General features: G+C 43.6%; 1 protein-coding gene across 1 annotated transcript in view; it reads right to left on the bottom strand.

The window, feature by feature from the left end:
* INPP5F (inositol polyphosphate-5-phosphatase F) overlaps nt 1–8,167 on the bottom strand; it is a 37,175-nt gene extending 29,008 nt beyond the window's left edge. The window contains exon 1 of the mRNA XM_035137288.2: nt 7,898–8,167. Within this exon, the coding sequence (XP_034993179.2) occupies nt 7,898–7,994 (97 nt within the window). The 5' untranslated portion in view covers nt 7,995–8,167. The remainder of the gene's footprint in view (nt 1–7,897) is intronic.
* Between the last annotated feature and the right edge of the window lie 5,224 nt (nt 8,168–13,391).

Genomic DNA, 13,391 nt, shown 5'->3' with positions numbered 1-13,391 from the left:
ACTGTGAACAGAAGATAGCGTTGACAAAGTTTTAGGATATCATGCTATAAATGAATGTCATTCCTAGATGCATATAAGCACCAAGTGATGCTGCCTTTACTGTTAATATTTAAGCATCTTCAATATTCCATCTTCAATATTCAAAGTGGGTGCAAAGTCATTTTCTCTTAAGAGGGCTATTGTGCAACTGCATGCCCCAGGAACTGTGAGACAATCATAGACCACTTTCGGATGCAACAATATGCCAGATTCTCTGTCTGTGATGTGTACACTGCCAGATTTCTCACACTGCACTCCTCTCACTTGGCTCAAACATGATAAATATGACAAGGGTCATTGGTTTCCCATTATATGCAAACCAAGGATTGTGGCTTGTTCATCCCTTGCAAGTCACAATCAGCAATCCAATAACAAAACCATGGCTTCAGGTTGGATAGCAATTCTGACTTGTTAGGGAGCAACAAATCACAATACCTGGTACAGACATAATGGGAAATCAATGCTTCCTGGTTTGTTTATCCTGCTTGTGCTGGGGAGGAGTTCAGTGGGAGCTACCGTATCACTTCTCATTCCCAATAAACCAGAAAGTCTAGATTATAATTATGTGCCAACAGTAATAATTTAAAGTTGAGAGGGAAAACTAGCCAGTCATATGTTCCAGTACATGGTAATTTTCAGATTATAAAATGGGTTTGTCATCCTCAAATTCAGAATGTCTTTTCAGGATTCCTTCCTACCAACTTTTGTAAGTTGTTCTTTTGACATACAGCTTTGATGATGAGTAAGCGTGACACAAATAGATTTGTACTTGCCTCAAAACAGATTCAGTCATCAAAGATGTAAGCTTCATAACAGCAAAAGCTGTACACCTGTCAGATTGCTAAAAAAAGAACCTCCCAATAAACAAAATAATATCAGGCACCTATATGCAATAAGCCATTTGGACTCTTACTTAAGCATACGGAGGGTTTCTGACAATTATAACAGTAGCCTTGCATGTTACTAAGAACCGTCATCATATATTCTTTCCTTACAGTTTTGCCAAACACTATATCATCATTTAACACAACACAAAAAGAGGGCTGGCAATACTTTTACAAATTCAGGCTTTTGGAGGCATGCAGAAGACAATATTAGTCCATAGATAGCTATCCCCATCTGAACAGGTATATTAAGTTAAATCAATCACCTTTGTAAATCAGTGCCTTATACATGTACAGCACTAACTATTGTCCTTCTCATCACATCCACTGAAAAGTCAGTCTACCAGGCATGCTGTTAGAGGGTCAAAGGATAATGACTGTGAATATAGTAAAACACAATCAACAAAATGAGGGGGGGGGAATCCAATACTAGGCCTAAATGATGTCAGGGACACATACAAGAAGCCATGTGACTCAATGAAACTGTGCCCAGCGATACCCTCAGGGAAATATATTAGTGGGCAATTCTAGAAGAAATCGCTTTGCACCCTATAGAAATTAAGCTGCAATCCTATATGCTTCCCTGAGAGTAAGCCACAATGAATTTAGTGGGGGCTACTTTGGAGTAAGCATACATGGGACTGCACAGTGAGACTGCACATTCAACATAGTCAGCAATATCATAACAAAGTATCATTTTAGACTACACACAAGAAAGGAAATTTTATCCTAATCCTATTCTCTCTCCAATGTGCAGTTTTTGGCAAGGCAGGGAGGATTTTTACATGGCAGTGATTTAAGAAAGTGAACACAGCCTGCAATATGAATTGATACAGTTTAGGAGGAATTCTGCCACATGATCTGCTATTTATTACATTTGTATACCTCCTCTAACCAAGGTATTGAGGTGGTGAGTGGTGTACATATTAAAAAACACAATACAACAGTATGATAACCAAATCCAGCTGCAAGTCAGACAGAATGAAAAGAACTAAACGGGAATTAAACAGAAGCAAAAGCCTGGTTAAATAAATATGTTTTAAGAAGGCACTGAAATAACATTAAAAATAGCTCCTGCCTAAGGTCAAAATGCAGGCAATTCCATGAAAGGCTGCTGTTACAGAAAATGCTTCCCCATCAGTTGAACCTCTACTAGTTGTGGCACCAGAAAGCTGCTTTATACTGCCTAAGATTCATTGGTCCATTTAGCTCAGTACTGTCTACACTGACTGGCAGTGGCTTTTCAGGGTTTCAGATGTGAATCATTCCTGGCCTTGCCAGAAGATACCAGGGACTTCTGCATGTAAGGCAGATGCTCTAACACTGAGCTTCAGCTCCATGAACCTTGCTCAGTAGCTTATTGGCAGCTGGAGCAATTTTTTAAGAACTAGTATGATGTGTGCACAGTTGGTACCTCAGCCAGTGCATGTTGCACCAGCCACAGCCTCCAAACCAGCCTCAAGGGCGATTTCACATAGAAGGCATTACAGTAATTGGATCAAAAAGTTACCAATGCACGAGTTACTGTGGAAAGGCTATGCCTGTGCAGGAACAGTCACAGCCAGCATACTAGTCAAAGCTGACAAAAAGAACTCCAGTCACTGTTGCCTCTTGGGCTTCCAGAAACAAAGATGACCCAGGAATACCCCCATACTGGACACTGGCTCCTATAGAGTGCCTCTCACTCACATCCCACATACTTAGACCAAAAGGATGCTATGGTCAATGGTATCAGAATCTGTTGAGAGATCCAATAAAAGTAGCAGAGCTGCACTCCCTCAAGGTCATCCATAAAAGTGGCCAAGACAGATTCTGTCCCAAAACAAAACTTGAACACAGACTGAAACAGGTGCAGACAATATTTTTCTTTCAAATTATGGCAGAGCAACTTAGTCGTTGACAAAATGCTTGGGGCACCTCAACTTAGCAATGCTAAGGGTAACAATGGCAGTGAAAACAATGTAAAAGAGGTGGAACTCACAGGAACATAAAAGCCTATATCGTACATGCATTATTATACGTCTATACTTGCACATGCATCATCTTGTAGATATTAAAAAAAGACTATATTTATGATTATAAGATTCACACAAACTCTTACAGATGCCATTTTGTTTATGGATGCAGCAAACACATCTGGCATCAAAGATACAGCAAACAACTGGGACACTAACATATCCATTACCTGAATAGTCTAACTGTATTCTTCATACTAGGTAAAGTATTCTCCTTGTGTTATGTGATTAGTACAGAATACTCGGTGGTTTAGTTTTCATTCCAGGGTCAATCTCAGTGTGATCAATGCTAAGTTGTAATCAAATGCTAACTATATACCGGTATATGGCTTAATACTCAGTAAGTACATGATTGTATGGGAGTAGCTCATATAGGACTACGTAATTTCACCTGTATTTGATTAGTAGTCTTTGTAGTACCAGGATTCATAACTTCATGAAACTGCAAATCAATGAGAACTGTTGGTTGCTAATTTCCCATGGCCAGCATGTTACTTTCTATATAATAAACTGGAAAAATACTCTAATTGCCATCTCACAAGACTAGTTCTTTGCAAAAGGGAGACAAAGAAAGATAATGAATGTATCCTTCAGCAGCTCCACTATTCCTTTTTCAAAACATCATGTACTTTGATAAGCAACATAAAAGCATACAGGAAAAATTATTCCTTTGTTCTCATTCAAGAGTTCCACAAATCTGGCTAGCCAGCAAATATTGCTTCTGAAAAGAACCCTTCCAGGTACCATCCCAATGGTGAGGACAAGGTCTCATCTGACGCTATGCAGAGCTCAAGACTCAAGGTGACTCTCTTTCCCAGATCTCAGTTGCAGAATGGAATGGCAACTTAACATTTATGTTGAGCTTCAGAAAACTGTTAAGTAGAACAGGGTTCTACATGTTTGCAAGTGTGAGGCTACCCTCGTTTGAGCATGAAAAGCCCTATACTTCCTCTCAATCTTGGAGCTGCAGGAGGGATGGGTAGGCAGGGATCATCCTCAAGCAAACCACACCCAGGGCTTGGTGGAAGGCTGGCTATTTGCTTGGTTGCTCATTGACAAAATGCTTGGAGTAACTCAAAAACCTAAACTAAGAGGCTTTATCTCCCCAACTTTTACAGTGCAAAGTCAGGAACAAGTGGAGGGGGTGTCCCATTGACAGCAAATTCTATCTTAGCCAAAAAGTGTGGGGTCTTGAAAAAGTATTGCCACTCTAGAGGTTCCCATAAAGGTCAGTGCAATGTCAGGAAAAGCCCCTTATGCATGTAAGTGAAAAGATAATAGCTCAGTAGTAGAGCAAAGGTTTGTGTGAAGGTCCCAGGTTCAATCCCTAATGTCTCCAGATAAGGCCGGAAAAAACATACGGGTATCTGAAACTCTGGACAGATATTGCCAGTCAGTGTAGCAATATCTGGAGAAATCTTGGCAAGCACTCACCCTGATCATTCCACATCTTTTGGAAAAAAGAAGTAAGAAAGAACTTTATGGGGCGGGGGAAGGAGAGGGGGAAAATAAATTAACAATTTTTTTTGTCTGGTTGGACTTAAGATGCTGGGGTGTATGTGCGTGTGTTTTATAATAAAGATAGAACCCACTTTTTATTTTTGCCTCAACCACCAATGGAATGCAGCCCCTCACCCTCACCCCCACCCCCGGTTTCCACAAATGTATGCTGCTCTTGGGCTAAATAAAGGTTCTGCCACCTTTGCTCTAAAAAATGCGCCGAGCAAACAAAAGCGCTATGACAATACTTTGGTATCATTTAATAGGTTCATTAGGGCACAAACAGAGCAAATCAAATGAGTGTTAACAAAGCATGTGAAAAGACTGCAAGTGAAGCACGAAATCTCTTTATACGTGGGCCATACAAAAACAAGTGCACAGTCATTTCCATATAAGCTATAGTTACACCCTCTAATGTCAAAATTCCTGGCAAATCAGCAGTAAGGTCTCCCTGTAGCAGCCTTGCCCAAAGTTGTGCCACCACAATATTTTGGCTTACAACTTCCATTAGCCCCAGGTAGCACAGACATATTGTGGAGTTTTAGCCCAAAACTTCTGGTGGGCACCAGGTTGGGGAAGGTTGTATTACAAACACACACAACACAGCTGCTTTGAATCTTCCTAAAGCATTCAAAAGCAAATGTTAATTTCCTACAATGTGCTAAACAAACGAGAACGTACAACATACCCAGCACCATAATGCATTTGGAAGGTGGTGTCACTGAACTGTAATTGATACCACTTTAAAACATGAGACAACTTGAGTTTCAACTATCTGAAGTGTAACATAGATGGAGCAAAAAAAAAAAAATCAGACATCTAACCTTTTAAGGCTTGCACGTTCCAAGAGCTCTAAATAAGAGGGGAGGGGCACTTTCATACTAAATCTGACATGTTCCTACTTACTTTTGACAGGGTGAATTGCAGTGGGTTGGACTAGATGACCTTCACAGTCCCTTCCAACTCTATAATTCAATGATTCATTTGTTCTGCTTCCCCAGCCATCCTCTACCTTGTGTCCATCACCAGATGAGATCACCACCTTCCTACACACTTACTTCTTCAGCAAGCTTATCCACCACCAATTGTCAAAAACTGGACCAGTATACAGTCCTTTCACAAATCCCAGGTATATTATCCACTCCAGAAGGTGCTGCCCTCCCATCAACTTGCTTTTAAAAAATCTCTATCCTAGCTAACTCCAGCAAACCCTCAGCCCACACACTCCTTCCCAATTTGGCTAAGCAAAATTTTAGCTCAGTCAGCGTGGCTCTTCACTGAACCATCTAAACAGCCTCCCCTTTCAAAAGTTCACAATGTACCTCTTGTTTACTTATCTCAAAGTTTTCATACTCCGCCATTCCCCCAGATTGGAGCATAGGCCAGGCAGTTTACAACAAAATATAACAAAATATAAAATACAGAACCAAACAGAAAGGTTCCAAAGGCCTTCACAAACAAATGCATTTTTTGCCTTTCACCTATATGTGTGTGCCTGTTGTATCTTAATTTGGGGAGAGTTCCATAAATGGAGTGATGCCACTGAGAATTCCCTGTCTAATGTCACTGTCTTGCTTGCCCCACTGGCTGGCAGGACTATAAGCCAGGACTCTCCAGCAGATCTGAAAGCTCAGGGTGGCAGGCATCAGGAAACATATTCTGACAAGAATGTAGGCCCCAGGGTGTTTAGACCTTGAATTGGGCTTGGTAACATACTGGCAGCCAGCACAGTGCCTTCAGGATTGGAGCCATATGATCCTGTCTGGCCGCACCCAACAACAACTGAGCTGCAACATCTGCAAGGGAAGTCTCACATAAAGGGCATTGCCGTTTTAGAGTGATGAAAATGAAAGACAAGCCTTCCTGGTTCAGGAACAGTGATAGCTGGCAAATCAGCCAGAAGTGGGAATAGGCACCATCAAGGCTACTTTCACATCTAGTGACAGCTTGGAATCCAGAAGCATGCCCAGACTATGAACCTGCACTTTCAAGGGGAGTGCTGCCCTATCCAAAACAGACCGTATTCTTGAGCCTAAGAATCATGAACCCACAGCACCTTCATTTTGCTCAGATTCAGATTCAGTTTCCTGGATCTCATCCTGCCCATCATAGCCTTGAGACATTGGTTGAGCACATGCACAGCCCCTGTCATTTAAGAGGAATGGAGACAATACTGGGTATCAGTATACGGAAGTCCCTGCACTCCCAATATCCAGATGGCACCTCCCAGTAGTTAAACAGCACCAAGGACAAAACAAAAACATGTGGCACCCCCCATCTTCTCTCTTCCAATAATGCATACTCCGCAAGGCAAACTCAATGTCATACTCAGGTCAGAAGCCAGATTGGACTGGGTCTAGAAAATCGGTTTCATCCAAGAACAAGTGCAATTGAACACTACCCACCTTGATCATCTTGCCTGAAAAAAATGAAATATTTGCATCAGTTGTCCAGTACCTCTGGATCCAGAGAGGGCCTTAAGGAGCATTTGCACCACCACCACCACCACCACTTTTAATGTGGTGAGCATCAACCCCTCTTACAATGAGGCATCAGTCACTCTCTGACCCACCCAGACATTCAAAAAGGCATGTAATACACTGGTCTGGGATACAGAAGCTACAGAGAAATCTCCATATGGCTTTAATCCACAGACAGCAGGGCACAGCAAGCCACAGGATATATCCTGAGGGCAACAGAAGAACTCCATGCAGTGCAAGGGCATGCAGTGCAAAACTAGTGTAACTCTACCATCTTGAGAGGAGGTGTGTTGCTTTCCATGGGTCAGACCTAAGGCTGGGCACAGATTCCCTACTACAGTAACTTACATTGTAAAACACTCTGCACTGTATACTTAAGAGTGCTTTTGGTCTTCCGGGGAAAGAAACTCAAACCTACACAAATCAGGCCACGAAGAGTTCACTGTTTGCTCTGAGTCACCTACTTTATAGGTGAGGAAAGGAAGAACTATTATGTTTGAGTGCATATTGCGGGGGGGGGGGATAGGGATCGTGCGTGTTCCTGTTTGCTAGCCGTTTCGAGTCTTTCTAGAGAAACAGGCAGGAGGTGGTGCAAGTGGATCCGACGTCAAGAGTCGCCCCCTTTCCCTGCCCCGCTGTCCACAATTCCCTCTTTCCTCCCGGCCTGTCACACACACACACACACACACGCCTCCGGCAGGACTCCTCACCTTCGGCCGCCTGCCTCCCTCTCTTCCTCCACCTGGCGCCTCCCGCTCACCTGAGCGCGCGCCCAGCATCCCCCCCCCCGCCTCGCAGCAGGTGCGCCGCCCTCCCGCCGTCCTTGGGCGACCCGGACTCAAAGCTCCCTCCGCCGGGCCAACCTCAAGTCTTCTCCTCCCCTGAGGAGAATTGCTACTCCGGAAACTGAAGCCCCTCGGGCGGCGGCGGTGGTGGCGCGCCCCTTTCCTTGCCCAGCCTGCCCGTCCCCGCGACTCACCGGGACGCAGCTGGAGGCTGCCGTCGGAGCGGCTACACCACAGCGCCCGTTCCCCTTGCTGCAGGATGTAGTGGTCCTTGGCTTGGAAAAGCTCCATGCTGGGGGCGAGAAGAGCACCGAGAGTGGAGGGAGGGCGGCGAGGGGCAGCGGCCTCGCCTCCCCTCAGCCCGCCGTCGCCGGGTTTCCGATGCGCGGCGAAGGGACCTGCCCCGCTTTGCGCTCCGCGGCCACAGAAGCCGAGCGAGCCCTCCAAATTCCAAGAAGAGTGACGGGAGCGCGCTCACGCCCGGCGCCCCACATCCGCCGCCTGGAGGCTGGGCCCGCCTCCTTCGGCTGTTGCCGCCCCTGTCGGCGCTCCGCGCTTAGGCCGGGAGGGTTCCGGCGCGCGCGGGCACGCGAGGGGGGGGGAGAGAGAGAGAGAGAGAGAGCCCCGCTGGACACGTGACTCCCACCGCCAGGCCCTTCTTTGTGGTTGTTTTTATCCTGGAGATAAGCAGCGAGGCTGCTTCGGCAGAGACAGGCGCCCGGGCTGGCCTGGGAAAAGACACAGATCTGTGCAAAGAGAGAGGGGTGGACGAGCGAGGAGGCTGTGCTGCTGACACTCCCGTTCGCCAGGCGTGTATACATACGGTAGTACTGTATACGAAAGGCCGGTGCTGTCTGTCACTCATCCAGAAAGAAAACATCGTTGTTTTTTTGCTTGCTTCTCTCTTCTTTCACTAGCACTTTTAGGACGTGGAGTCACGGGGTGGGGGGCATCAAATCATAGGATTGTAGAGTTGGAAGGGGCCACAAGGTCCATCTCCTTTCTTGAAGCCATTGGTTCAAGTCCTACCCTGTAGAGCAGGAGGAAACGAGCTTGCTCCATCTTCCATGTGACAGCCCTTTAGATATTTGAAGATTGCTTTCATATCTCCTCTCAGTCTCTTTTTTCCCCCCAGGCTAAACATACCCCACTCAACCTTACCTCCTAAGACTTGGTTTCTATCTAGACCCTTGGTCCTCCTAGTGGCGCAGCAATAAAACTACTAGCACATTTGCAAAGCTAAACAGGAGCTAGTATGCTTTCAAATTGGATGGCAGACCCTGTGTTGAGATTCCTGAATTGCTGTATATTCCTGCGTATAAGACTACTTTTAAACCCAGGAAAATTCGGGGGTCGCCTTATACACTGGGTCGTATTTCTTATACGGCGAGTGTATCCCAAACTATATTTTAACTGGAAAAGTTGGAGGTCGTCTTATACACCCAGTCGTCTTATATGCCGGAATATACGGCACATGGGGCTGAAGTAGGTGACCCTTAGGGTCTCTTACAACTCTACACTTCTGTGGTCAACTTGGTTACCCTCCTCTGCACGTGTTGTGTTCCAACTTTCCGTATCCTTCTTGAATTGTGGTGCCTAGAACTGGACACAGGACTCCAGTTCTACCGTAGTGCCTTGTGGTCTGACCAAGGCAGAATAGAGCGGTACTATTACGTTTGTTTACCCGGACACTATACTTCGCTAGAATTAGCCTTTTTTGCTGCTTCATCACACTCTTGACTCATATTCAGCTTGTTGTCTACGAAGACCCTTAGATCCTTTTTGCACGTAGTGTACTACTGGCAAGCCAGGTGTCTCCCATCTTATATTTGTGCAGCTGGTTATTTCTGCCTAAGTGCAGAACCTTTGTCTTTATTGAAGTTCATTTCATAAAATTATAGAAATGGAAGAGATTCCTTCAGTGCAGGAATCACAACTAGATCATACATGACAGGCAGTGATCCATCTAATCACTAGGGCAACATTCTATACATATTTGAATAGTCAGTGGGACTTACTTCCAAATTAAAATACATAGGATTGCATTGCACATTTAGGTCAATATAAATTTGGCTTCTGCTTTGGTTTGCTACTATCAGAAATAAAAGATACATACAGTACTTGTGTTGTACCTAGGAAAATATGACAGAATTCTGCCTTACACAAAGTCAGACCATTGTTCAATCTATCTCAGTATGGTCTGTCTCCACACTGACTGACAGCACAGCGGGTCTTTCCCAGATCTACCTGGAGATACCAGGGATTGAACCTATATTTATTAGCAGAACAGGGTCTTTGAGCCATATCCATGAACTGGGTGGCATGTTTGTAAATCCCAGTAATTTAAAATGTAGGTCATCTATTCAGATCATGCACTTATTTATCGTTCAAGAATATACCGTATTCTATTTACCAAATTATATTTTCTGTGGCATATCAGATGGGCGTTCAATGAATTGAAATAATTGAGATTGCCTTGTGGTTGGTAATGAAAAGCTTCTCGTTGAAAGAACCATTCCAAACCCTACATATACAGATTAAAAAAAATCTGAAGCTCTTCTTACCATCAATCAATCACATTAATAGAGTGGCAAAAAATTTAAATGTGTAATCCCTTCCAACTCAACAATTATATGATTCTATAAGTTGTTAGAAGACATACTTTAAATGGCAGTGAGGCTGAACCCCTGTATAACACACAGTTGACTATCTCCAATGGTGGTTTTGCCTCAGTGGGAAGCACTTCTTGTCAAACAAGTCAGGGTACCCAAATTTCATTGAAGTACCTACCTACTGCCACCATTTATAAGACCCTGATATGTTCCAGAGCCTAAGAAACAGTTTTTGGAGGGCGAAGGATTTGCATGGGGGAAAAAGCACTTTCTACTTAGGCAAAGTCACCATTGGATGCAACCCATTACTGTTGCTTTATTTTAATAATCTAGATTTAATTATTTAGATTTCAGTGTTAAAAATGTTCATACTTGAACTTTAAAACATACCCTGTATGAAGAATTTGCATAAAATGTCCAAGTTTATACTAGTTGCAAGATTTATAATTCTGAAGCACACTAAAAAGAGAGAGGTATGTTTTGTTTCATTTTTAAGAGAATTGTTTTGTTTGGAAGGAAAATGCCAAGAGCCATGCAGCCCTATCTGTTATCTCTTACGATAACGTCAAGAAAGTCAACATTTATTATTGCTACTTCAAAAAGAAGCTTTCTTTTGCCAAATGGCTTCTTTTTCTCGTGTCTATTTATTTTTCATACAAACAGCATATATTTAAAAATCTACATTTGTAATATGAGAGTTGAATGAACACGCTTGGTTAGAGATTATTATGGGCTTGTTGCTCATTCTTCCTCTGATGGTTCTCTCTCATTCCATTACATAACATCTTCCTTTAAACCCTCATATTAAATGTTTGAGCCAACATGTCTGCCTTCAATGTCACATCATGCCCCTGCAGTGCTGAAAAACATGGTGGTTGTGTTGGTACATTGGCTGGTAGGGTGGATAAATCCTAACAAATTAATTTGTGTAGGAAATGTAATGTAATTATTTTTGTTGTTTACTTCTAATTACCCCCCTTTCATTTTTTTCATTTTGCAAAGGTCTCTTTTACTCCTCTCCCATCTTTGTTTTATTTTCATTCTAACTCATGTAACCCTTCTTATCTCTTGACAGGAAACAATCTTCAATCTATTTTTCTCTCTCTCTCTCTCTTGCTGAGCAAGGACAGGTGAAGGATATTTTCCTACTGCAGCTGGTGTAGAAGATAGATCTGAGGATTAAACATTTATTTCTGATACCTGGAAAAAAAAGTGGTGATGATTATCAGAGGATTCTCATAGAGTTACATCTCATGGGCAAAGCTGTCATCTGAATCTAAATTCTATCAACCAAATGTTTAGCACAGTCCTCTGCATGCTTATACATGTAATGTGCACAAATCCAAGAACAAAGCTTATTTTGATCTCTCATCTAATTCATTGTGCTGATTCCTGCACACAGAGACTAAACATCACAGTATTTGGTCTCTTGCACTGTGTTCTGCTTGAATTGACAACTAGACGGATTTCATGGTCCTGACAGCAGTAAAATTGAGTTTTACATTTTTTCCCCAGATTCATTGGCAGCTGCTGGCCAACAGGAAATGTGTGGGCTGATGAAATACCAGCATTGCTGAAGGCAAGGCATGCACTTCCTGCTCCCTCTGTCAACTTGTATGCTGTCTTATTACTTGTACCTTCAGTTTCAAATTCTACATTGTTTAGCCGTAGCTACAACAGATTAAGTATTGTTCTGAATGCCCACACTGGGTCCCTTTCAAGCCTGTGGTTTTATATCTGTAAAATAGGATTATTTAGTGGAAGACACTGCTTAAGTGGTCAAATCTGGGGCCTTAAGCCAAGTCCTAAAATCATAGAGGGGACCATGAGGATCATCTAGTCCAGGCTTCCTCAACCTCGTCCCTCCAGATGTTTTGAGACTACAATTCCCAGTCAAAGGCGACTATCATAGCTGTCAAGTTTTCCCTTTTCTCGGGAGGAAGCCCATTCAGCATAAGGGAATTTCCCTTTTAAAAAAGGGAGAACTTGACAGCTATGGCGACTATCGGGTTGCAGCGCCATATTTGATGGTGTTTCCTGCTTGGCAGGGGGTTGGACTGGATGGCCCTTGTGGTCTCTTCCAACTCTATGATTCTATGATTCTGTCTCGCTTTCAGGCCCAGGGAGCCGGCATTTGTCTACAGACAGCTTTCCGTGTCATGTGGCCAGCATGACTAAACCGCTTTGTGCACAACAGGACACCGTGACGGAAACCAGAGCACATGGAAACGCCGTTTACCTTCCCACCACAGCGGTACCTATTTACTTGCACTGGTGTGCTTTTGAACTGCTAGGTTGGCAGGAGCTGGGACAGAGCAATGGCAGCTCACCCCATCGCAGGGATTCGAACCGCCGACCTTCTGATCAGCAAGCCCAAGAGACTCAGTGGTTTAGACCACAGCGCCACTCGCGTCCCTAATTAGCGTGACTAATTAGCTGGTGAAGGACAGGTGTGTTGCCTAGAAACAACTAGCTAGCGATGCTTTCAGCCCCCTTACCTGGCTGGAGGCAATGTTATTGTGAGTGCAAGAGAACAATAGTGGGGGGGGGCAGTCTTAGCGTGGAAGACACAGAGGCTTGCTCTCTCTGCTGAGTCCAAAGTGGGGAGGTGGGTACAAGTCTGTTAATGCTGTGAGCCTTTCCATTTTATGGTCCATCTGTATATGTGTGTAAATAAAACATGTGTATCAGAAAGATGCCACCATCTTTCCAGTGACTTTCATTCAAAGGAAACCAAACCAGAGCTATGTGCTAAAATCTCACCACTTGGGATGCATGTAGTCATAAGAAGTTTCAGCTAACTGGAGAACTTTGGAGATATATTTTAATATGTTATAGTTACCTACATGGCACCGTAGAGTTTACCTTTTACAGAGTAACAAGTAAAAAGGCACCGTAGGTCTTTGTCCCCCATCCCCCAAGTAGCTTACAAATGTTAACAGTGGGATAGAGTACAAATGCAAAAACCACTTCTGGCTTATGTGGATGTAGTTGGACCTTCCTGCCCCAAGTGGTTGCCTTGTGTTTATGTATTCAAATGCTAAGATAATATTGTACAGTAAAAGCCTGAATATTT

The sequence above is a fragment of the Zootoca vivipara genome, chromosome 5, assembly GCF_963506605.1.
Source record: "Zootoca vivipara chromosome 5, rZooViv1.1, whole genome shotgun sequence".
NCBI classification, from domain to species: Eukaryota; Metazoa; Chordata; class Lepidosauria; order Squamata; family Lacertidae; genus Zootoca; species Zootoca vivipara.
Note: the sequence above shows the minus strand (reverse complement) of the source record. Positions and strands in the feature narration are given on the sequence as shown.